The sequence below is a fragment of the Cimex lectularius genome, unplaced genomic scaffold (assembly GCF_000648675.2).
Source record: "Cimex lectularius strain Harlan isolate CLEC.00 unplaced genomic scaffold, Clec_2.1 scaffold52, whole genome shotgun sequence".
Lineage (NCBI taxonomy): Eukaryota > Metazoa > Arthropoda > Insecta > Hemiptera > Cimicidae > Cimex > Cimex lectularius.
Window position 1 is genome coordinate 1884529 of NW_019392742.1, and position 25279 is coordinate 1909807.

The 25279-nt window shown below is 35.4% G+C and overlaps 1 protein-coding gene across 2 annotated transcripts in view; it reads right to left on the bottom strand.

Annotated features, from left to right (window-relative positions):
• LOC106666815 (probable nuclear hormone receptor HR38) overlaps positions 1–24621 on the bottom strand; it is a 76257-nt gene extending 51636 nt beyond the window's left edge. The window contains exon 1 of one of the 2 annotated variants that reach the window (XM_014394281.2): positions 24253–24621. In XM_014394281.2, the coding sequence (XP_014249767.1) occupies positions 24253–24358 (106 nt within the window). In that variant the 5' untranslated portion in view covers positions 24359–24621. The remainder of the gene's footprint in view (positions 1–24252) is intronic. The other variant, XM_014394279.2, reaches the window with a different exon arrangement.
• Between the last annotated feature and the right edge of the window lie 658 nt (positions 24622–25279).

A 25279-nucleotide genomic window follows, 5' to 3' on the forward strand; every position in this document is an offset into this window, starting at 1 on the left:
CATGAAGTTATTTATATAAAGCAATAATTCACCTTCAATTAGTGCATTGCCAGCATGCAATAACTGGAAAAAAATTGTTAAAATTACTATAAGATAAATAATTGAAATATTACACAATGAGCAAAGTTTAAATTTGTAAAACTTATATATACGTACATGTTATATTTTTTTATTGGACAGATAAGAAAGATACAATATATGTAATTACAATTAAAATTTATGTTACTAGTCACTCCCAACAGTATTATTATGGATTATTTAATGTTACGTTTTCCTGAGGGTCAAAATGTCTTGCAAAAGGCGTGAGTAAGTACGAGGCTCGTTGTTTTTGAAAAAGGCTACCGTTTTTCATTCGCCAGAACCTGTTTCGCGCTTAACGGCCTTCCGTAATTATTAGCTCAACTAAACCGCTAATTTCACGCAGTGTTTTAAAAGTAAGAGAGAAAAAGAATAAAGAAAAATAGTTGAAGATATAAACGGTGCGAGTACTCGAACAGGCTATTGGAATTATTTGAAGCGATGCTTCAGAAAGTACAAACACAAAACAATTAATTTAATTTTGCAAAAGAATGGGTTACAAAAAAAGAAAGGGGATTTAAAATGTCAGTAAAGCTTAACTGGCGTGTAAAATTGACCTGGACGTGTTCTGAGAGGAAGACAACATCTCTAAAGTAAAATATAAGCTCTGGTTATTGATTTGATCTAAACCCATTTATAAAACAAGCGGACTTTATTTGAAATATGTTTGCAGAACATGCTTTACAACGGCAAACTTTCTTTCGTTTTAAATAAAGACATCATGTTTAATCATTTTTCCAATTAGCTACCAACTGTATGATTAATACTTTCAGGGCTAATAAATACCAATAAATAATATAGTGGCCGTGATAATAAAGGAAGAGTGTAAGTGAAAGTCCCATTGGAAATAATAACAGGCTGGTCCCGAGACGGAAACAGTAAATTCTGGCATCTATTTTCATTAAATAATCCCTGGTGCAGTACTGGTTGTCATTAACCTGGTCGGAGATGTATGAGAGGTCCGTGGGCAGGGTTGCGTGTAGAAAATACGGGGTTGACCAGCCGGTTTTCGGGCCCCCAGGGCAAATTTGGCGCACACCACTTCCATGATTGAAAAGTGTTGATAAATCGCTTTTGTAAGTAATTGATTATTTATGTCTTAGGAATATAAACATCTTAGGCCTTTTAAATGTAAAAAGCCCACAGATCTGAAACTATTTCTAGTCGTGTTAATAAACACACAATTATTCTTGACATACCCTGCCGAATACCTCAAATCAGTAGGAATGGTTTATAACATCAGTACTAAAAAAGTGTCTGACGGTTCCTGAGAAAGTTTATATTTTGTAGTAGCTTCAACCTTTACATAATATAATGCCTGTAATAACCATAAAAAGTTGGCGAAATTGCACATAAAGTCGGTGCGTTCAAATGGAAAGAACTCTTTTATATCCCTTTTATGTTGAATACATTTATTTATTTGGATTAGCATTGACTATCTATTTGAAATTTAAATTTCGTTCACAAATTACGTTTTGAAATCTGAACTTCTTGTCTAATTTTGGACGTTAATCAGATCCATCAATTTTTTTTTACAGGCATCAAGAATTTTAGAGTTTTTAAATGTTGTGTTGAGGTGCAAGAGATGGACTTATAGATTGTTCGTCTCATTTCATTCAAGTCCGGATATCCTCGCTAGTTTTGTCTCCATTTTAATTTTTCTTAAGTGTCTGATCTCTGAGAGTACTCTCAGCACGACACGCAAGAATGGCACAATTACACAGAAGACAAACACTTTGAGCACTGAAGATGATCTCAATAAAGATCGAAACGTTGGCACGATAAAGAAATTTTTTTCTGAAACCTACATCACACCAGGCCGCATCTCACGATTTCTGAATAATTATCGATTAACGGTCACTAATCCACCACACATTATAATCATTGTACTTTGATCGTTTTCGTACTTTTTATCTGTCAGACTTTAGTGATGGGTCAGGGTTATAAACAGGGTGACGCAAGACAGGCAATAGAGAAAAAAAAAAATCATCCATATAGAACAATAGACGGATTGATGTTATTAAACGACCTGGAAGCTTTAGTGGAAAATATTGAAAAAATATATATTACATGCGTTTAAAGTGGTAGTAGCCGTATGAAATTTTTTACAGTATTTATTTTAGCATGTTACTTTACATTAGACTCTGGGTCAGTAACAACTTGAGCAGCGGACTCATAAAAATCATTTCTAGGTGTAGTAGAAAAAATTGAGGCACGCAGGGATACAAATACCATTATTTACTAGGTTTCTTGTCGAGGTCTGCGGGTTGAAGAACTTGCACTCGTCTAGTTTTTTTTCATGAACACACGGCGAGGGTAGTCGGACCAGGATGAATGTAATCTAGAATTTATTGTTTGGTCGTTTACGTTCGTCCTATCTTCACTAACTTGGTAAGCCAGACGTGTTTGAAATTTCATCAGCTTGTCTTTCCTCACCCTGCTTATTACCTTGACCAGCCACTAAATTAAGCCAGGATGGTCGGAAATGACCAAACTACAGGTTCATTGTTCCTTACATCTCAAGATGAAATTTGACAATATAACTTCCATAGTTCTATATATTTTCATACTACCATATACCACAAAAGCGGAACAAATGGAAGAAGAATGGACGTGACAAGACACTGGATGAATTCACTGCAAAACAAATAAAGATGCTTCTCAGGAAAATAAAAATCTACCACTCTCTTAGCAGACAATAATAGAGCATTGTACTGGCCATTTCAAGCATTAAATACTACCGGAAAAAATGAGTAAATCCGCGGAAAATTTGGCGCTTTCATTAAACAGGAGAGATATCGAAACGTGTCCCGTGTGACTAAAAGACATTAGCCTGGAAACTTTAGAAAAACACTAACACCTAGAGAAAATAGCAAATATTAACCTTTACCCTATAAGTTGAAAACATTCTGGGGGATGAAAATAAACTAGGGTCATAGAACATTTAAGTCACACTGGAAGAAAGGGAGACTATAGTCTCCAGTGACCTTCATATAATATCTACTAATGTACTATTGACAATTTTGGAGAAGTAGTCCTGAAACTAAATTCAGTATAATTTAGAACACATCGTAGTTTAAAATGTTATGTTCCTATCGTCAAACAGTCAAAATAAATCCATTATATTTCGTGGTCCGATTGACAAAATAACCTCTTTCAGTTAATTAATCTTTATGTAAGGTATTGGTTGAAATGAAAAAGCTAGTGTCACGACTGGGATTCGATCCCACGATCTTCGGCTAAATACGACGCTGCTCTTCCACTTGAGCTATCGTGGCTTCGATCCACTCGGACTCCAACTTCCACTTCAACCTACTTTTCGAATTTTCTCTCCTTTTTGCCATTTTTTAAATGTCGTGTAGTCAGGATTCGATTCTCGGCGACAAATGAAATGGCCACGGAGAGCTTTAGTGGAGATATACTTCGTTACTTATTAAATCCATTATATTTCGTGGCCCGAATGACCAAATAACTTCTTTCAATTAATTAACCTTTATGGAAGGTATTGGCTGAAATGAAAAAGTTAGTGTCACGAGCGGGATTCGAACCCACGATCTTCGGCTAAATACACCGCGAATCCCGCTCGTGACACTAACTTTTTCATTTCAGCCAATACCTTACATAAAGATTAGTCAAAATAAAGTTAAGTAGTGCTGAATTCTCTGTAAATAGAAAGTATTGACTTTCGTTGACTATTAATATGTTAGAAGTCATTAGTATTGTATTATTTATCATATTTTTTTGTATAGGGTCACTTCCGACATTACAATAAAACGCAATACACACTAATAGATACCTATTTTATTTTAGTTAAATGACCATAATGAGTTACATATGACCTTTTGTTTTTAATTTTTCGAAACGTCGAAAATTGATTTTTTAAATGTCGAAATTGGCCCAGGGGCCCAATGGGAAACGGTGGTATAATGAGGCCGCCAATTTGGCAATGAGGAGCGGGCTTCTATTACAAGAGGAATCCACTGGCGATTACTTCACAGACCGTTGCAGTATCTGAATTGGAAGAATCAGTACGGTCTAGGATTGAGGAAGGGACAACGGTGACCTGTTAAGTTCCTGTTTCTCCGTCTCGGACTGTTTTTCATCGTGATTTTTAACTATGGAACTCTTTGCTTTTTTACGGTGTAATCAAGTAGAAATTAATCTCGGGACCTCACACGTGGTAGCCACTGGGCAACTGGTAATAGCGCATAATTGGCAGCAGCCAGAGACAATGGGGCTAAAAGCTGTTGCGGTAGAATCGTGACTGAATTGCCACCAGTTCCTTTCGACATCTATCTCTGCCCTGATATTACTCAAAGAGGCAAAATGAATCTTTCCAGGGGTATTTCAGCCTAATCGGAGATTGCTCGTAAGTGTTGTGCTTTTGCATAATTTCTCCTTTGGGTATCTCTGTACAGTACGACAATTTTAGATCTAAATCTGCACAATAATCAGTTACAGCAAAACGGAGGCCGCGCAGTTGCAAAAAACGCACTAAAAACATACAAATTGGCCATGATTCACCACTTTCACTTCAAAATGACCTATTACCTTTAAACTATAAAATCAGAACCTACAACTTGATCGATTTTAGATTTGACGATAGGGTAAATAATAACATATTGCTCCGTTATGTTACAGATTATTTTTAGACAGTTAAAAAAAACTAGCTATAACCAGCCAGCGTTGATCAGGTTTGATTAAATAAATATTGTAATGACCGCAAAACGAGAACACGCAGCATGAATTTTGCAGAATACATTAAAGTTCAAAGAGCTTTCCCGCCTTACAAGATAAATAATTTTATAGTAGAAATACTAGATAGATTTTGAGATATTTGTACATTTTAACTGTTTTAGTTTTTAAGGTGTGCAGTAAATTTGGCCTGATAGGTTTGCTGATTGGCCCATCTGCTTATGCCCTTCATTCACCACTGAATGTTTTCTGATAATGCTTTTTATTTATTTTCAATTAGATCTTTGAAATTATTATAATTTTTTTATGATTGTAGTCTTAGCAGGCTAGAAGGCGTTTAATAAACTTAAGTTGTGAAGTTGTAAAATTTCTTTCCTTTTTCTTAAGTTCCATTTTGGTATGTTAAGTTCTGCCACTAGTTTGGTAATTCGATCTATTTTGGTCGGTTATTTCAGTAGGCTTGTTTTTCTGTTCCACCCTGCTTAAGTCCCTAACCCACCACTTAAAAGGACGATGTAATTATAACCACCGGATAGACCAAAACATATAGGATGTTCAAATGACGAAGATGTTCGGAAACGTCCCAACAAAAGGAAATACTTTTTAGCTGTCACTAGTTCCGGTCGTTTCTAAACATCCAGGATCGACTTTCCTCACTCTCAGGATGCGCAAACATACCACTGAAAATCGTCAAAGACCGAAACCCATCTGACAGACCAAAACATTGTGAATACGCAGTCCAGGGTGCTCAGAAACATCAAAAGAAGGAAATATTCTCCTGACACTGAAAATCCTCGTAGTTTGGTAGTTTCCGAACATTCTGCTCCGCCTATTCTCGCTGTTTTTATTTATAATACATTTAGCACGATCTATGCGACTATCACTATCTACGACGCTCAAACCACCCTATCACTGAACACGGAGAAATGCCCAAACGCATTTACCAGACTAAAACACTGAGGATATGTGGACTAGGATGATCGGAAATGTCCCAACAAAACAATATAACTTTATAAAATCTGACCTTTTGACATTTCCGATCCTGCTGGTCCGCCATTCCTCGCTGTTTTGATCTGTCAGATACGTTTCTAATACGGAAAATCAGATGCCGAAACGCGACACCTAAAATCAAATATAGCCAGACCATACAAACTACAGGGTTTTAAAGATATAAATATAAAGGCCTTATGAAAAATTTATCACGACGTTCGATAAAAGGATGACATCAGATTAACGAAAGCTGTCAATAATCCTCCATAGAGCCACGTTTTGTCCAAACGAAGATAACCGAATCATGATTTTGACTTTTTCTCCCGTAAAGATCACAGGTCGCTCGCGGCCCTGTTCAAAATCATTCCGCCTTAGAAGCCGGTACTCAAAAATTCCTAACCTTGAAGGAGAAATAATGTTTCACTGTCTAGTATGAGTCGTGTATCTCATAGTTGACCTACAGACGCTGACCAACGTATAAGGTCGTTTTTCATCACTTCTCAACTACCGTTAATCAAGACGATTTGCATAATTCTCAATGATTGTGGATTAGTTATTAAAAACAATTTACATTTTCTTTCTTTTGGGTAAGATTGACAGGCGACACGCTTTTGCATTCAGGTTGGGGTCTTTGGAATTTAGTTTAGTCAGTTCCGGTTGTCATTTTGGACGTCTCAGATCATATCTTGATCCGTTTATCGTTGCTGGTTTTCTCTACCCGAGAAAATATTTTTAGTGGTTTGTTGTTTGAAGATGACACTATTGTCGATATGCGTCTGACAAACCAAAAAGGAACAGGATGATCATAAATGACGAAACCCGAAGTTATGTGAAAATGACATTGTTTTACCTATTTCATCTTAAAAAATCAACTTTCTTGAAAAAAAATCGAGTAAAATATTACTCCTATTTCAAACCAGGCAGGATGGGCAGTAAATATTAATGAGGGCTAAAATATCCGTTTCGTACATCAGTGATAAAAGCGATTGTAAAGGAGTGTTGACAAAGGGAGGAGGATAAACGGCTCTCGGGCGGATTTTAGTGGCAGCAACATCTTTATTGCCGGTCTAATTACACAGGTTCATAAAATAAATGTTAATCAAGGTTCGACCCGGCTTAACGACGCATAGGTCCAAGTCGTAAGGCGAAAAATCGTGAGATCCTGTTTAGTGTTTAAGTGTCCTTAAAGTTTTTATTAGTCGGAACATAGATGGAGTGTGTATCGAGGTAATTGAAATACAAGTTTTACCGTTAAACTTTCCGTAGATAATAGAAAATATTGTCTAATAATATTTTCGATAAAAAAAATAAATATGGTAGAAATATTTTTTTTTAGAATAACGTTCGGTTGTAATACGACTTTCATGTAAGCGAAAAGTTATATCCAGTCAAATTCTGCCTACGGGTTGTCAGGCTGTGAGTGGAGAACAAGAAAAAGAAAACTATTCGCCTAATCATGTTATTGAATCGACCGGTCTTACAACGGATAAAAAGGAGATATGTAAGTGGAGTTCTTGTAAGTACGGCTTTTACTTTCTTAAGTCCTTTTTAACAACTTTAAAATTGCAACTCAACATAGTATTTTTTAACGTCACTAAAGGTTTTAGAGTCCTGGTGTATGATTACAAAACTGCAAACATGTCGTCTATTTCATGAAGTTCCTTGTTTTGCTGCGTATTTTCTTTCTTGTATCCAGAAGGTTTTTGGAAGTTACTAAAACAAAATATTTTCTTTTTCGTTTTTATTCTTTTGGTGAAGGCTTGTTAACCTTTATGCCATTTTTAAAAAGTAAAAGAATTATTTGATGAGTGTGATGGATTACTAATCGAGTCTGTCTTGGAACGGTGAAGTTTTATATAAATGTAATATCTACCTCGTGGAATTATTATACTACAGATTTCTTAATAACGCGATCCAGTTTGATTTCTCGTCACGTTTTGTGCAGGAAGAAAACACAAATAAAATAATCAATCCGGTATAAGGACGAAGGTTTCGCATTGATGTAGACAACGAAAAAACTTTTTTTTTTTTTTTTTTCATTTTGGAGGGGAGAATTAAACAGGCCACGGATAGGTTATAAAGAAAGCTGTACTTAGCGTGTATGCATAAATTTAGAAACAGTTCATAATGTCAGCCTAAATGGAAATACATGGCGGTCTAATTTGGGGTTCGGGTGTTTAACATCCTGTCGTCCCCGCTGATTTTATGCTAACATTTGGATACCGTTTTGGTTTATGCCACAAATCAAAATTAGCCTCCCTGCTCCGGGTCGCCGGTTAATTTCCGCCTATTAAAAATCGACCAGCGTTTGATAACTTCATGATTGTAAACCGCCCGTCGATAAATAACCCTCGGATCGGAAATATCTGTCAGTAAATATCTCTTAGGTGGGAAACAGCGAGCGAATTGCCGACACACATCTGGATTGGGCGATTCTCTTAATTGCTCCAAGATAAATAAAACGCGGCGCTTATCTAATAGCGTATCATTATTCGAGAAATGTATAATTACCGGGGGCTGGAGACCGTTACTGGAAATCAAAAAGAAACTCGGGATAAAATTCTCTTAATAAATCAATTGCAATCAGTTGGATGTTGCTCAAGAGGCGGCCACTGACAGTGACAAAAAACGGGATTGGTTTTTCATGAAATGATCGCATACGCGATTCAATCGCCCACACCGATCGTTTCGACAATACGCAGACGGATTGTAAAACGAATGTTAACAACAAAAGACAAAATTGACAAATAGATACGCGCAAGTAGTACGTAACACGTATTCTTAATTGAAAATTTCAAAATGGTGTCCTCCTTCCAGAATCAAATCTATTCATTGTACTGAAGTACATTTTCTCGTTTAACAGGTTCGGTAGTTCGCAATCTTTAGCGTTAGTGTTGTGGCCTTGCCTTTTCCTGCATATAACCCTTACCACCAATGAAGATAGCGAAAATGCCGAAACACGATTGATAGACTTCCTGATTCCAGACATGAAAATCCAATAGAGCAAATCAAATATAATTAATATGCTAGGTTATTCACCTCGTTCGTTTTACTTACCTTTTTCTACTATTATTCAATTTTTTCATGCTTTACGTATCGATAAGGGCTATGCCGGGATTCGAACCCAGAATCTCTGGCGCGACAAATACGAAGTTCTAACGACAAGGTTCTAACGACCATCATGGTCCCTTATGAGGCTTTTAGACTATTATGAACAAACTGAGGAAATGTTTATGAACGTATAAGGTAACAATTTTAAACTGTTCAAAAATGTATAGGGATATTGCCACTTTTGTAATATTTACATTCCTTAGTATATTTATTTTATTTTTACCATAAATTGCATCATTTGAAATTATTGTTTTTTATTGAAGGAAAATTTAATTAAGATATTTTGAAAAATAACAAAATTTGTTTAAACAATTAATACCGTGTATAATGTCCTCTGTTTTGTTAGTCTCTGTGCACAGTTAAGCATACTGTTAATAATAATATCACAAATTTCATAAGGAATTTCACTTCATAGATGTTGCAACACTGCAGTATGTTGTTGCTGGTCTACTGGCCGCGGATGGTGATCGAAAAGCCAACGCATCCCACATGTGCTCTATGTGTTTGAGTTCTGGAGAAAATGGGGAAAGGGGTAGATGGAAATTCCCAGGTTTTTAAACATTGATGAACAACTCTGCCGCTTTTAGAGGGGCATTGTCATCCAGAAACCTTATGAGATGGGATGTATTCCTCGATAATTTCTTGGACATAACGGATCTCGGTGAGGTTGCCTTCAACGATATGGAGTCTAGATCGTCCTCCAGTGTAAATCCTAGCCCAGACACACCGCCTCCTCTAAACGGATTGAAGCGAGCACTAACTAGGGGCATTGTATGCATCAGACAGAAACCAGTCTCATCAGTAAACATAACAACATTCCAATTGGCGCTTCTAGGCGCTCCCTGCACCATATTCTCCTGAGTGCTGGTGGCGGGCTGATCTGTTGCTGCAGATCATTTCAAAGGGTGAATACTATCAGAGGCCAATTTCCCACAAACTATTACGAAACCCTTGTTGTCTTAAAGGCCTTGTCAATAATTTGTACTTCATTTCGGATCTGCCGAGCATTATGGAAAGGTTCCGTTTTGCAGCAATGGCAATATTTCTGTCCTCCCTTAGCGTCGTAATGCGCTGAGATCCACTACCAGGCCTCGTATGGCATTTTCAGTCTCTCGGCTAAAGCCCGGGAGAATACGCTCTGAGAAACGCCAACTCCCTCTGCGATATCTCTGACTCATTATCACAATAATATTGATGAACTTCTGGTTTGAGATGATGTCTTTCCATGGTTAAACATAATACAACTGGATTAAAATAGAGAAAAGACGAGAAAACGTGTTCACAAAATGAGTAATCTTAATGTGGTTAAGCAAATCTGTTATTAAAAATGAAGATTAACATTCGTTTGTTTTTGGTTTGTCTTTTCTATTTCGATTTATCCAACTAAGAAGAATATACCGGTTAATTTATTAAAATTAATAAAATACGAATAAATTAAAAATGTTCCAATTCATTTTTGAGTCGTTTATTTTGATTTGTTTTAAATCAGTCCCCGGTTTTCTTTTAACCCTGGCTTATATATTTACCGATATATAGAGGTGAGTTTGCTGTCTTGCCTTATCCTGCTTATACCCCTTATCACCCCCTTATCACCAATTAAAATAGCGATAATATTGAACTATTCGGACAGATTTCTTAAGGCAGGCAGAATAAGCAAATATTAATTCTAGATTCTTCACCTCGCACTATTCAGCCAGATATTTCAATTATTCACATAATGATGAAAACCGATTTGCGTATTGACGGTGAACATAGGAGATCGTAAATCCATGTTGAAACGGCATTGAGTCCCTTATTGGGTCTTATCTTCGCGCACGGGACTATTGAACTGCAAAAATGCGTTTCGGCATTGCACCTTCAATGAGGAACTGTTTGCAGATCAACACCGCACATCAAATTTAGGTCGAAGAAGTTATGAACATGAATAACGGATCAAACTACGCATTCTTCTACGCGCAGATCTATACCTTAAATTTTGCAATACACTTTATTGCCATTTCCATACTAGAGTTATATTGGCTGGTCGGAATAAAAGCAGGGTGAAGGAAAACAGATCACCAACTGAACACAACGAAATGATGGATCATTTTTAGTCAACTACTTGGAGATTTGGTAAAAAGCCACTAGGCCATTCATGTCGTCCCCCGAGGAACTTTTAAACTGTTATTACCACATTTGGAGAAGTCAACGAACGTAAAATTTTTATTTTTTTGTATTGAATCAGATCCCAATTATTGTTTAATATTGATGTGTTTGGTTATGTAGCTATATTCTGCGGTGAGGTTGCTGTCTTACCTTACCCTGCTTATAACATTGACCACCACCGAACATGGCGAAAATGTCGAAACACCTGTGACAGATTGCAGGCAGCATTCCCGGTTTTTTCACTCGCAGTCATCAGCCAGATATATCAATTATTAACATCAGGATGATAAAGCAATCTGTATCACGACAATAATCATTGCAGATTTTAAAATTTTTAATTTAAAACACATAAGATTATTGTCAAAAAGGAAATATCAAATTGTTGTAAGATCCTTTTACCGGGTAGTATATATATGTTTTTATAAACCAACCAAAATCTGTCTTTTTTCAGAAGTGCGATATTAAACTTTAGTCTATTAAAAATTCAATTTTGTAGTAACTTTTTTGCCTTTTCCATCTTCACTGCATCAATAATACACAGTTTAAAATTTCCTGAAATATACAATTCACATTTTGCCAAAATCTGACATCCAGTTTGGCGTGTCCTTATAACGTATGCAAATTTCATTTAAAAAAAGTTTTCCCATTTCAATTAGAGTAAATTAATAAACCTCATAAATTTTAAAGAAAATTAGGAAACATTTAAACTGAAGTGAAGTGATTCCTGTCATATGGGAGAGCTTAGAATTGTTGATTGTGAAAGGAGATTTCCTTCAGAGGGTAAATGTTGCATGGACGCACATGCTTTCATTATCTTCAGTTTCCAATCTGCTTATATATGAGATATGCTTTTCAAAGCACTGGGATCGCGAGGAGAAAAAAATAGTGCTGTATCTTGGGCAAAGGATCAAGAATGATAGGTACAGCTGGGACTTCTGCTGTAAAGGATATAGAGGGTTGGCCCAAACACACTGCCCTGGGCTACTCCCGCGGTCAGAAAGCAAACGGAGCACTTTGATCCTTATCAGGCCCGAAAGATCTACTCGGATAGATAAGACCGGAGGATTCATTAAGTTGAGAGGGTATTTGGAAGCTTGGTCGAAAGATTATGCCATGTCAAGAAGGGCTCCTACGAAACATTCCCTGCGTTGAATAGATATGCTGTCCTAAACGCAAAAATTCCAGCCTTTGCTTTCTACTCATAGTTGAAACGAGATTGCTCGAGTTAGTCAAGACCTACTAAAACTTTTTACAAAAATACAAAAAACCGAATAGGCAGATTGACCATTCGAGTAGACCTTGGGGCGAAATGCAATTGGAAGGTACGTGATTCCGTCGAAGTCGTTTAGGGGATTACGTATCGGGTTTCGAAAGGACAAAGTAGGACACGGGATCACAGTCTCTCTCGGATAGATCACAAACTACCTCTGACCTCCGTTCCTCGTAAATCGTAAACTCGAATCCTTTCGATCTCTGCCGTCGGATCAATTTACGCCCTGCCCTAAATGGCCATTGTTAGATACGTGACCGAGATACACGTTTATTAAGTAAAGACGATAGGAAAACACACATAATTCGTCGAAGGTTAACATGAAACATCCACTCGTTTTGTTATAAATTATATTTTTTAAAGATGCATGCTCGTTTGATACGTGCAGTCTTAAATTTCAAACATTTTGAACTAAAAGCTTATAAATATCAGATGCCACACGAAAAAATAAATATTGATAAATATTATATTGTGACATAGTTCTAAATATAAAGTAAAAAATAAATCTTTAATTTATGTTGTGATATTTAGTTTTGTAGTTGTAGCCTATGACCCATATTTATCATTCAGGGTTATAAACAGGGTGAGGCAGCAGGTCTACTTTATAAGCTTATTTTAATCCAAGCTATCGACAAAAAACTTACTATTTAAATAACCCATTGAAACGGTATGTTACTGTGGATGACGTCCAAACATTTCAATATTCAACATTTCCAATCCTTTTAATCTAAAATCCTCAGATCAATTATAAATGTCTGTGCTTGGACTCTACCTTCTACTACGACTTGTAAATACAATTTATCCAAAAATTAATCCCTCCAAAATTTACTAAGTTCCACAGTAAGCTGACAATAACCTCGCCCTTGCTCAATAGATACGAAAGCGTCTCAAGCAGCAATGACCTTCTTTCTGAGGGATCAGAAGTTAATAAATAAGAAACGTTATAAATTAGAGAAGTGAAGAGAAATGGGAGAATAACACCGAGGAGCAGCTCCTCTCAATGCAAATCAAGTATGTAAATTAAAGTTACAGGTTTAATTTTAAATTGCAGATGGGAGTAAAAAAAAAAAAAAAAAAAAAAAGAAAGAGAGAAAAGTGTGAACATGGTAAAATGGGTTAAGCAGGCTAGAAATCCTCTTTTGGAATAGAGTCTGGAAATTCGGAAATGAATTGAGATGATGCAAAAATAAATAATAATTTGAAATAATTCATCCAAAGATACCATTATTTTAAAAAAGGCTAAAAAATTCATTGTTTTGATGACAGATTTTACGTCTTTAAGAAGGATATTTCCTGGATCATTAAAACCTTTAGCTTTGAATCCCATTGACCAAATTTAAAGATAATTTATGTATTTGCTGCCTAACAATTTTTGACGATTTTTTATGTATATTTATTGGAGAATAATATGATGAAATCAGAAGTCAATTATCTTAATTTGATCCTGAGAAAAAACCAAAACCAAAACCAAAATACCTTAGAGCGGGAACCTTTTCAGGAAGCACAAAAAACCCCTACTTTTCGCTTATAGTTAACATCAACCGATAATTCTTTTCCTTTTTAATATAAAATAAATTAATATAAGGCGTAATATTAACTCAAATCTTCTATTATCACCTTAGGTCAATGTAATCATTCTCCTGGATATTTGTAGGGCCGTGAAAAAACAAGACTACACGATTTCATTGAAATTTTGTTGTAATTTAACTCAATATTAACAATTTTATTATTTTAAAATTATAACGTGTTCAAGAAACGTGCAAAATAATAGATATGGCTTAAAACATAATGGCTTTACTTGCATTAATTTATGCTTTAATAAATGAAAAAATAAATTTGGGCAAATTAGTTATTGGAGAAATATTATTATTAAAACATACTTCCATTTTACATTTTGAATTTTTTTAAAATAGTTTTAGGGCCGACAAACATTGGTCATCGCAAGCCCTCTCTTTCGTACCTTTGCATTTCTTTTCTTATTTCCTTCGAGTTTTAAACTTATTAATTTCTTTTACTGTTTCTCCGGCCAAGTTACGATGTTTTCTGATATAACGGTAATCAACTCTCTCTTGTCTTTACCCTGTTCCTAGCCTCTCTCTATCTGAGGGCCTCCTTAATGGTTGATAAAATAACACAAATAACAAACACGAACACATAGAAACATAGGGTAAAGACAAAAACGTGATAGTCTGGTTAACATTCACAATACTCCAGACTTAACGATATACCTCGGAGAAATTGAGGATATGCATCCATTCTCGCTAATAAATTATATTCACCCACCACACCCCCTCCTTCATACTACTGCAGAGTACTCAATATTCCTCGATTGGGGATAGGCCCTTCATTCACGCTAATAAATTCAATTCGCCATTACCCAAAAGTGCTAGATATTCCTAGAGTTACTTGACGATACGTCCGTCCATTCACGCTAATAAATTATATTCCCACATTCATTAACACTACCACAGAATGCCTGGGGTAATTGGGGATAAGCCCTTCCGTTCAAGCAAATAAATACATTCGTTCCAATAAATACACGTATCACAGACATGAACGAAACATCCTATTTTTTCTTGTTTTAGGCGTAAAATTAAAATTGACCCAATTCCAACAAAATTTGCTTTGTTTTACGGGGTTTCGCAACATCACAGGTTTTATCAACCGTCGGCGTGTTTGTTCCGCGATTTCAACGGCCACCGAAAATGAAACAGAATGAAATTATTATTAAAATGGATTGATATCGAAGAGAGATAGTTTGTTAAATGTTCTAAATGAAGTAATAAAGTGTAAGTGTGAAAACATCATTTAAAAATTGGCGTACAGTCGAATTTTAGGTATCTACATTCTAAATGAAGGTGGGCTTTTATTTTAAGTTTATCCTTGTGGCTTTTCTATGTCAAACATAGTCTGTTATATGTAGTCCTTTACCAAACGCTCGTTGACTTCACTATATTTTCCAGCTTCTGTCCACTATCTTAACACCCCCTCGTTTCGCAATGACCTATATCTTTCTCCTCATAAAACCTCCACATTTGGGCGGTCTTTCTAAGCTCGAGCCACAAATCTCTGGAATTTTTCTTCCATTGCTAATGCGCCAAGCCGGCCTTCGTCTTTTAAATCCTCTTCTTCTAGCATCTCATCTCCCTCCAAACATAAGAATGCTCGTTTTCTGTGACATTTTCATCCTTTTATTGAGACTATTATGTGTATATTTTTTTATATTTTGTATTATGTGATTTATCTGAATTTATTTCACTATACGTTAATGGCAAATCTTCATTTATTCAATTGTAGGATTTAGAAAACCTTTCGGTGGCAGTATTTTTATTATTCTTAGAGGACTCTAGTTCAGTATTAAGTATTTTTTCTAGCTCAAACAAAGATTTTTATCTTGGTTGAATCAAATTTGATATCTTCTACTTCCAATCTTTTCAGTTCATCTTCTATCTGGTTTAAACCTCATTGGAATTTCACATTTTGACACCTTCGATGGTTGGTTTGAGTTTTATGCTAGATGATGAAGTGTCAAATTATTCCTTTTGTAAAGATTTCACGTAATATTTAAGTATTTTGACTCTGCTTGCATTTCTACGTTTTCCATGAAAACCCAGTTTGTATTTTGTCTAGCAACAATGGGAACATTGATAATGAAATAGTTTTATCGTGTAGAAAAAAAAAAAAAAGACAGTGGACACGGATAATGTTTTGTAGCCGAGTACAATGGATCGCCTTATCTCGGATCGAATTAACTGTGTAATTAAAGGGAATGCAAAGTCGTGTTGGTCGACACTACTAACAGGCGCCTTTCTAAAACAATTAACTTTAAAAAGAAAACTTTATTAGAAAAAAAATAATCTCGGGTAATTATTATACAATATTTAGGTCGATGGTATATATAGCTAGGGTATATGTTTGTTGTGATTAATTACTAGCTTTTATTTAGTGTTTTGATTTGATTTGTAATAAAAAGGATTTTTTTGCTTTTAGGGTTCAAGCCGGGGTGCCGATTTTATCGGCGCGGTTTTCAGCGGCCTATAATTTATAGCGTTCTGCTCTTAATTGTTCATAACCGCACGTTCGCTGATTCGATCTGCAATATTAGCTTTCAGCGCCGGATATGGGGGTTAAGCAAACGATGTTTCCATTATTCAGGCGGACTACGAAGCAATTTGGAAATTTTTTCCTAAAACCGGTATCTACTTTTTGAACCCTTCTTTGCAGAAACAACGTATTATCTACATATATTTTATACTACAATATTTATGCACAATAAAAACATTTTTGTTTTAACGAGGGTATTTCAACTACGAGGTTGAACCCTCGGGGTGCCGATGTTGAAAAAAAATTATTTGTAAGGAAGTCGGGTTCGAATGCAGGGCCGCTGGATGTGATGAGCACCGTGTCAACCCCTAAATCGTTGCGACCCCCCCCCCTCAAATAAAAACATTATTACACCATATAAAAAATATGCACATCTCATTATTAAACTTTTTTCTGTATATATTCTGCAAATGCTAATTCAAAGATCGTTCAAGATCGGAATGTTATTAAAGGTAAAATTTTCAGATAAGTGAATACTTTTGTACAACTTTTCAGTAAATCTTACGAAAATTTATTGCTAGAAATATTTTCGCACTTGACAATCTTGCAAATAGGTTTTCGAAGAGAAAAAAAAGTGGTTCTCCTTTCTGATTAGAAATTCAAATTTCTTCATCGGCTCAGCTGACGTATCGGGATGGATTATATTAATCATTTGACCCCGATTGCTTCCTTTTAATCAAGATCACTAACTATTACAAACAAATTTAATTCCTTTTTCAAATATTAGCGTTTCTTAAAAATTTAATAAGAGCCAAAATAAATAATTATTAAACAGGAATTTTGCAGAGAAAATTCCTCAACTATATAATACGCAAGACCAAAAAATTTAAAGAAAATTTCAGTAACCAAAATAAAAATTAAATTGATATAATATTCGTTTAATTAATTGCATCCTAGTTGTAAATAATAGACCACTATTATCTTTTATGAGCTTCGCACGATTTAAAAAAAATTAAATAGATAATTTATTTGTAGCTTGTACTTTATACAATTTAAAAATAAGCGCGTATGTTTTTTTTTTTCACCTAGTCACAATATTGTCACTATGGAAGATCACACGTTGACAATAGGAATATTGAAGTCCATGAAAATTTACCTGAGGGCGTTTTATTTGAAAGAATGGACACGATGGATACTGGATGGCTTGGCGGAACCCGACAATCCGACCATTCCGCTTCATATGTCTAAATTGGTCCAGGGATATTAATTCTTCGGTAGGGGTTCCACGTCAGTCTGCTGTCCAGGTTAGTGTCTGACATTAGTTTGGAGTGATTTTGGACTATTCTTTCTTAGTAATTATACACTGTGTACATTTTTCCTCATTCATTCTTGTCGTACTTTTTCCACTAGTATTTGATAAGCTCAAGGTGTTCTTGTTTGCTCGAATAGGATACGTGTTTGAAGAGAAAAGTTTTGTTTTTGTAAACCTTGTTATTCAGTATAAGGAAGCGGTTTATTGAAACAAAGACTTAGCTAAAATAAAACGGCCCGATGATAGTACGAGGGCAAATTGTCGGTGACTTACTCCGATATATTTCCTTTTAAACATTTTCACGTTTTGATAAATGATTTATCAACTCAACTACTATGTTCACTGTCAAATTTAATTATGTAAATTATTGAATTTTCTTAGTGAGCACTGTTGGGTGATAAACCACCTGAGTTGGATTCTCGTTACTTTGGTCCGATAATTCTCGCTTGTTTAAGTCTGACAAATTCAATTTCTTCTACATAATGTTTATAGTTTGGTTGCGACGCAATGGAATTGTGAAAAAAATTATTTTTGCAAAGTTTGTCAAAAACACCAACAGCCTCGTGAAAAAACCGTGGCCAACCACTGAAGGGAGTGAAATATCGATACCTCTCCAGTAAGAACAAACCAACATGTAAAGGCAGATCAAATGATATCGGAAACGACCAACTACAACCTCAATAGAACCCAAAATCTATAATTTAACAAAATACTTAAAAATAAATAAGTTAAATTTAATATCAAACTAGAATACACGTGACAATTTTGTGTTAATTTTTATCGCTTTGGTATCCTTATCTTGGGTGTGTTTATTGGTTATATCTCCACCTGCTTATATCCTTGACATCACATACGATATCGATAAGATAAAAAACGTCTGACAGATCAATAAATTGAAGATACACAGATCAATATGTGAAATAAGCAAACAAAATCATGTTTTTTTTATTTCTTCAGAGGTCTGCACGATTTTGTGCCATTAGGTATAGTTATTTCTGATCGTTTCGGTCCGCCTATTGTCGCTGTTTTGATCCGTCTGGAGAGTCACACATGATAAAAATCGACTGCTGAATACCGAAACGCGTCCGACAGCGAGGACAGGCGGTTAAGGATGATTGAAAATTATAACATATAATTTGAAGAGTAGTACATGTTAATATTCTTGTTTGGTGAAATATTTAAAAAATGCGATGGTGAAGACGCTTTGGTAGATAAACAAAGTTTAATATTGTGCTGGAGGAAAGAAAATGGCGCCTCGCAGGATGCGTTCGCATAAAATGTTGGCAATTGTTTTAAACTGAGAACTAGGGTCGCAAGTAGCTTAGATCCTTTACACTAGAAGACAGTACAAAAAGAAATCTACTGAAAGTCGTAAAGTCATGGCTAGCATAGGATTCCCGCTGTTTTTTTTGTTTTTTTTTTGTTCCTCCTCCGTTTTTCCTTAAAATTGCCATTTCGATTAATTGTTTCTTTGTTGTATATTGTCGAGTACTACTAGAAGTGCAGCAGCCGTAGTTTTGATAAAGATAGCCGGGACTTTCCACGTGGGAAAAGTGGGAGCGCGTTCGATTCGGGAGGGGGCACCGACGGGATATAACGGGAAGCCAGTTTGTGGGAGGATCCGTCCCAGAGCAATAAGAGAACCATTGCCGTTAGCAGACACCCCCTCGCATTCCACTGCAGATTTGCTCCTTAGTAGCATCCTAGCATTACTCACTAATCAGCGTTCTAGGAGAATGGTTCAGCATAAGGCTATAACGCTATCCGGTTGGTTTCGGAGTAACTATATGCCCACCTTGAACAACACGATTGACTCAGTATGTCGCTGAAATCGAAAGTTGATAATTTTCCAAAGAGGATCATACTCAAGAACCTCGACCCTTTTACAAGCAATATACCTGCAATGAAAATAATAATATTGTAATAAAGAAAAACCACCATAAAATATAAAAACCGATAAACGTTTTGAGAGCTGCTGCGTTCCAATAATGAGTTGTTTTGTAAACATAGAGGAAATAATTTTCCAAAGGGATGAAAATCCGATGGTTTTTGTGAGCAGTTCTGTCAAAATAAAATCTATATAATTAAGATACCATCATCTACGATAACATAAGATGTTAAAAAAACTATAATTTTTGGTTAAATACGAAATTGTGATTAATAGGTTAATAGTAGCGTATTCTAATTCAAGGCTGATTTCATCATCCGGTAAAGAAAATTATTTAAAGTTATTTATTATTGACAATGACAGCATGATGGAGACCAATCAAAATAAGTGTAACAATTCAAAAAGGCTAATGACACTTTGTCAAATTTATTGAGGCAAGAACGATGAATTTTGGTACTTAAGTTAATTAATTACCTAACATTTCTTCAACATATTTTTGTTAGGGATATAAAATGGCCTTCGGCCAAAAAATAAGAATAATATTTGTTTTTTAAATGTGAATAAGTGGCTCGTTTCCGATCATTTTCATCTGCCCATCCTGGAAGTTTTGTTCTGTCAGATGCATTTGGTAGGTCAGGGTTATAAGCAGTGCTCTCCCTGCTACCAAATACGCAAATCGACAAGACGATGCGAAAGGCCGTAAAACCTGTCTCACAAAGAAAACAGCAAAGATTGGCCAAAATGATCGGAAAAGGCGGTTTATCACCTGGCAAAATTCGCGAGGAAATCTCAGTACTACTAACATAGTTCAAGTTACGGTAAAACTATCATCTATGAATATGTAATTTTTAAGAACAATCTTATTTCTTTTGTAAGAGTTTTCAATAATTTTCTTCGTTGTGTTGTCAAACGCGGGTCGGCGTTTCGCCAAATTCTCTTTCTTGTCATTTTTCTTTGCCGAATCAATCGAGGTTCTGTCTGTTTTATGTAGGTGTTTTTTTGTTCGGTTATGGTGAAATCATAGATGTACTAGATATACAGATGAAAATGATCAGTAACGACCAATTATCCGATTTTATTTCTGTGCTAATTTATAAGTAAACCTCAAGATTCAGGTGGTCTTTTGTCTTGCGCAAATGTACGAAAAGGACTCGAGAATGAAACAGACATGCACAGTACGAAGATGGTGCTAAAATTAAAACACTAGTCTGAAATCATGTATTGCTGTACGGTGAAGATCAGTTTTGTCGTTTCCGAACATATTGGTCCGCTTATTCTTGCTGTTTTGGTCTGTTACATGCATTTCCTAATTACACTATCTTAATTAAAAGGTTTCGGTTGTTTCAAAATTGAGAAAATATTGACAGGTTAAAGGATACGCGGATCAGTAGATTCAGAAACGACGAATTGCATGTTCATAAAAAAAAGGTTGAATAGAAGTACAGTCTTGATCGTATAATAGTTTTAAGTACCGAATAACCATATTAAAAAAAATGAATAGGTTTATTATCTGTATTTAATTAATAGCTTTCTTTGACATACCCAATATAACATTGGTTTTGAGTCAAATATTAATCCAAAAAGCTGTTATTTTCTATGTACGATTGTTGAGACAATACATTATGATCTTTTTTTCTTGCTTTAGTCTAAAAGGTGTAACCGGTCGGACTGGATTGAGTATTTAACCGAGGCAAAATCGACATAGGTCGTGAAGGCGACCGTTTTCAACCCTGGCCGTTATTACCATCGTTTCGTATATTTTGAATTGTTAATTGCCGACATAGATTCGGCGTTTTATTGGAATAACAGTCTTGTAAATGGCGTAATGATCGGACGTTTAAAGAAATAAATTTTACAAACGAGACCTGAAGAAATTTAAGAACATTGAACGTTCAAGATATAGGGATATTTAAAAAACCCGTTATTATTAATTTTCGAAAATCCCCACAAATCCTGCTTTAGATTATGGACAATTTATTAAGCGTATTTTTATACTTCCAATGTAAGAAAGTTTATTTGTATGAAAATAATTAGTGTTATACCGACGTCTCGGCTGTTTATGCCATAGCCATGGTTCATTTTCACAATGAAATAATTAAAATAAACCAAAATTGTATAAAATAAAAAAAGGTTGGTGACAATAGCACGTTATTGTGCTAATATTATTTTCAACAGGCCTTCTTAAATCTGCCCAATAAAAAATATAAAATCTAAGTAAAAATTGAAATCTAGATCAAACGTCATTTGGATGACAAAAATCCATCACTTCATTAAAAATAAAAAAGCTATAAAGTTACATATAGTATAATTATGCATAAACGAATTCATTATTCATTCAATAAGGTGTTCAACAAATCTCACCGTATTTTACATTTTTTCTTTAAATGTAAAGCTCCCGTTTTTACACAATGCCCACATTGATCCGCACACATAAAGTCTTGATCAAATAAAGTTGTTTTTTTGTGTTATTTGCCTATTTTGGACGGTATTTACGAAGAGCGTAAAAGCTGTGAGAGTGCTATTAATAATAATAATTTATTTTTATGTTTATTATGTTTCGTGGTCCGCTTGACCAAATAAATTCTTGTCAATTAATTAATTTTTAAGTAAGGTTTTGGTTAAGATACTACTACTGACTTTTTATCTCAACCAAAACCTTAATTAAAAAATAATAATAACAAGCCAAAAAATTATTTATATAATTTAATAAAAGGAAGAATTGATACATGAAAGTAAGTTTGTCAGCCATTAAGTTGAAAAAAGTCAAAAACCATACGAAAAATGTATACGTTTTTTTAAATTCATAGAGCAACAGGATAAAACTGCAATAAATTTAATATCGTTACCACAATTTTTTTAAATTTATTACGTGCCAAAATAATTGTTTAAGCGATATTTTAAAAACCAATACTTGTTATGGCGAAACGGGCTATTTTGCCTTGACTTTCCATGTCTTCGTTACACTGGAGATAAATAAATCTCTAAATAACTGACAATTTTATTTACGACTCACAACCAACAGTTTGATCCTGTTTTTCCTATCAAAAGTAATTAGGACAATTCGTTAATTTTAATAATAAATTTAACAATAAAGACAGTGTTTTAGATGTTTGCTTTTCCCAATGGAATACGCTTTTATCGGTAGAGCCGAAACAAACACATAAAACTTATACATATTTAAATTTGTACATTAATCATCAGTGTCGAGGGGACTTAGATTTAAAAAAATATATTATACCCAAAACGAAAAACTGTAAGATATTTTTATAAAACGTTCCTTCTGGGAATACAACTCATTCCTTCCTTATTTTTCACGTACTATTTATTTTCTGCTGTTTCATTTTAAATTGAGAAATTATATATAATTGTTTTTTAATTGCTTGAGTTTTTAATTGATTTAATTTTAATGACTTAAGTCCATCAGTTATTGCTGATTTATGGTAGTTTCGCGCGTATCAGTGCAACGTCAACGAGCGAGAATAAACGGACCTAATAAAATTATAAAAATCTATCAGTGCACATATTTACATTAATTACCCTTTGTTATATTAGTTCTGTTATACCATTATTTTTATAGCTACGTGTTTTTTCAAGCAAAAATGCGATTACGCTTTGTGACTAGAACTTTTTCAAACTCACTCTGAATTTTTACAAAATTTACAGAAAATATTGTCAAAAATTTATGTTTTTTCCTTATTCGCTAACTCTCATAAGATATCGCATATCTCAGATCTCTTTTTTTTCTTCTTCACCTACAGATCGAGTTCTTCAGTTTTCATCTGTGAAGAATCTGTATCCCGGTTGGCCTCCAATCAAACTCCCCGTTCGATAAATCCGAAAGTCGGGAAATTTCACGCATCCTTTCTCAAAATTGAAATTCGGCCAAATTTAGCGAGAGGGGGCGGTTCCTCCATGCGGTGGAGCGACCTCGCGGATGCGTGTCGAACCGTCGGGGGTGTCGCAACCGCCCCGCTAGTCGGCCGCCAGCTCTCGTACTGATAGTTCTACTTCGTGCTCGGCTTTAAAAGGCAAATTTCAATTTTAAACGCATAGCGTGCTATAGAGGTTATTTTTGTTTTAAATAAAATTTTGGAACTCGGTAAGGTACTGTAAATCAAGTAAAGAGTTTTTGCCCTATCCTTATCTATTTCGTTTCCTTGTAGAATAGTTCAAACTGTTTCCTTCGCTAATTTTCTTCTACTTCACTCTTCGAAAGATGATTTATACTAAAACTCATTGAATCACCTTTTATCTCATCTATGTATGCCTAGATATTATGAAAAAAGTTTGATTTTTCACACTCCAAAAGAGCTCTATACTTAAACGGTTAATTAATGCTTAAATCTTTGGAGTTATTTGAGATAGTGTATTTCAACTTAACAAATAACCGATTTTATAATAAAAAATTATGTCTCTATTTATATTTAGACTATATAAGCCTGTATAGTCGGAAATTGTTAAATTGTCTCTAACGTTTCCAAATAATTTTTATTTAAATTTAGTCTATAATTAATAATAAATTAATAACTGGCCGGCCGTTTGACGAAGGGGGTTGGTATGTTGATAAGGGCGAGAAACTTGCCAGTGGCGCGATGGGTGGTTCGCTCGTGGAACCAATTAGTCCGGGAAATTTCAAGCACAGCCAAACACCGTTGTTAGTATACCAAACAATTCAAGGCAAATTTTGTTATTTGTGTATTTTGCTTAATGATGACTTACGATACACAAATCCTCTTTTTTTATGGACGGCCGAGGGCTGTGCCGGAAGAGTACGGTTGTTGTTGGCGTCACTGTTGCAGTTAGTTTGTTGTGCCCAGTTGATCATAATCAGAGTACCGAGTCACATAACTGATTGACGACACAATCATACCTTGTGTGGATCCGGGGGCAGCCTCCAGGTTCCGTCCGGCTCCGAAACACACGCACTTGCCTCGAAGACGAATAAATGCACTATTCACTGAATCGTTAGAAAATTTTTCTCTCTCCTCCCGAGACCGGTCGAGTCCGTGGACGTCCGATTGAAGCAAGGTATCGCGAGCGACTGCCAATGCGAGCCCTCCCAACCATCGCTATTATAAAACCTGTGCCTTTCCCCTTGTCCGTCCTGTGACGTCGGGGCCGTGACGTCGTCATCGATCGACCACCCCATTGGAGGCAGGAGCCCGCAAGCGACGTCATCACCGGTGTGACGTCATCTATCAATGACGCGCCTCCGTACTCCCCCGCCCCCGATCGATCGCCGCCTCCACGCCGGCCTCCGTTCCCACAACAGAAAAAGAGTTAGCCGGTCGGATAAGACTCCCGCCCCCGGCCAGCCGTCTGCCACCCCGCATCTCATTTCGCCCTTCGGCCCACCATCTCGAAGAATCCACGTTCTACAGTATCCTATGAACAATTAGTCCAAAATACCAGAAAATCTTGTTGGCTCCGATAGTGATTAATTATTAAGGAAAAAGGTTTTGATATAAAAAGTGTTATGTTTTGTATATTCCTGTGATTTGTATTGATCGTCGTCTCCCATATTGGGACAACTTGTGAGATCGAAAGAAAAACAGTAATATTTATGTTTTTAAATAGTTAGTTTATTAGTTACAGTATTGTAAACCACTGTTATATATTTATGAATTTTGTACATATTTATAAGGTATATACTTGTAGTTAATATAATGTAACAACTTTATGTAAATTATGTAAAAAATATACACAAATATTTTTTTGTATAAGAAAAACAAATGTTGGTTCGCCT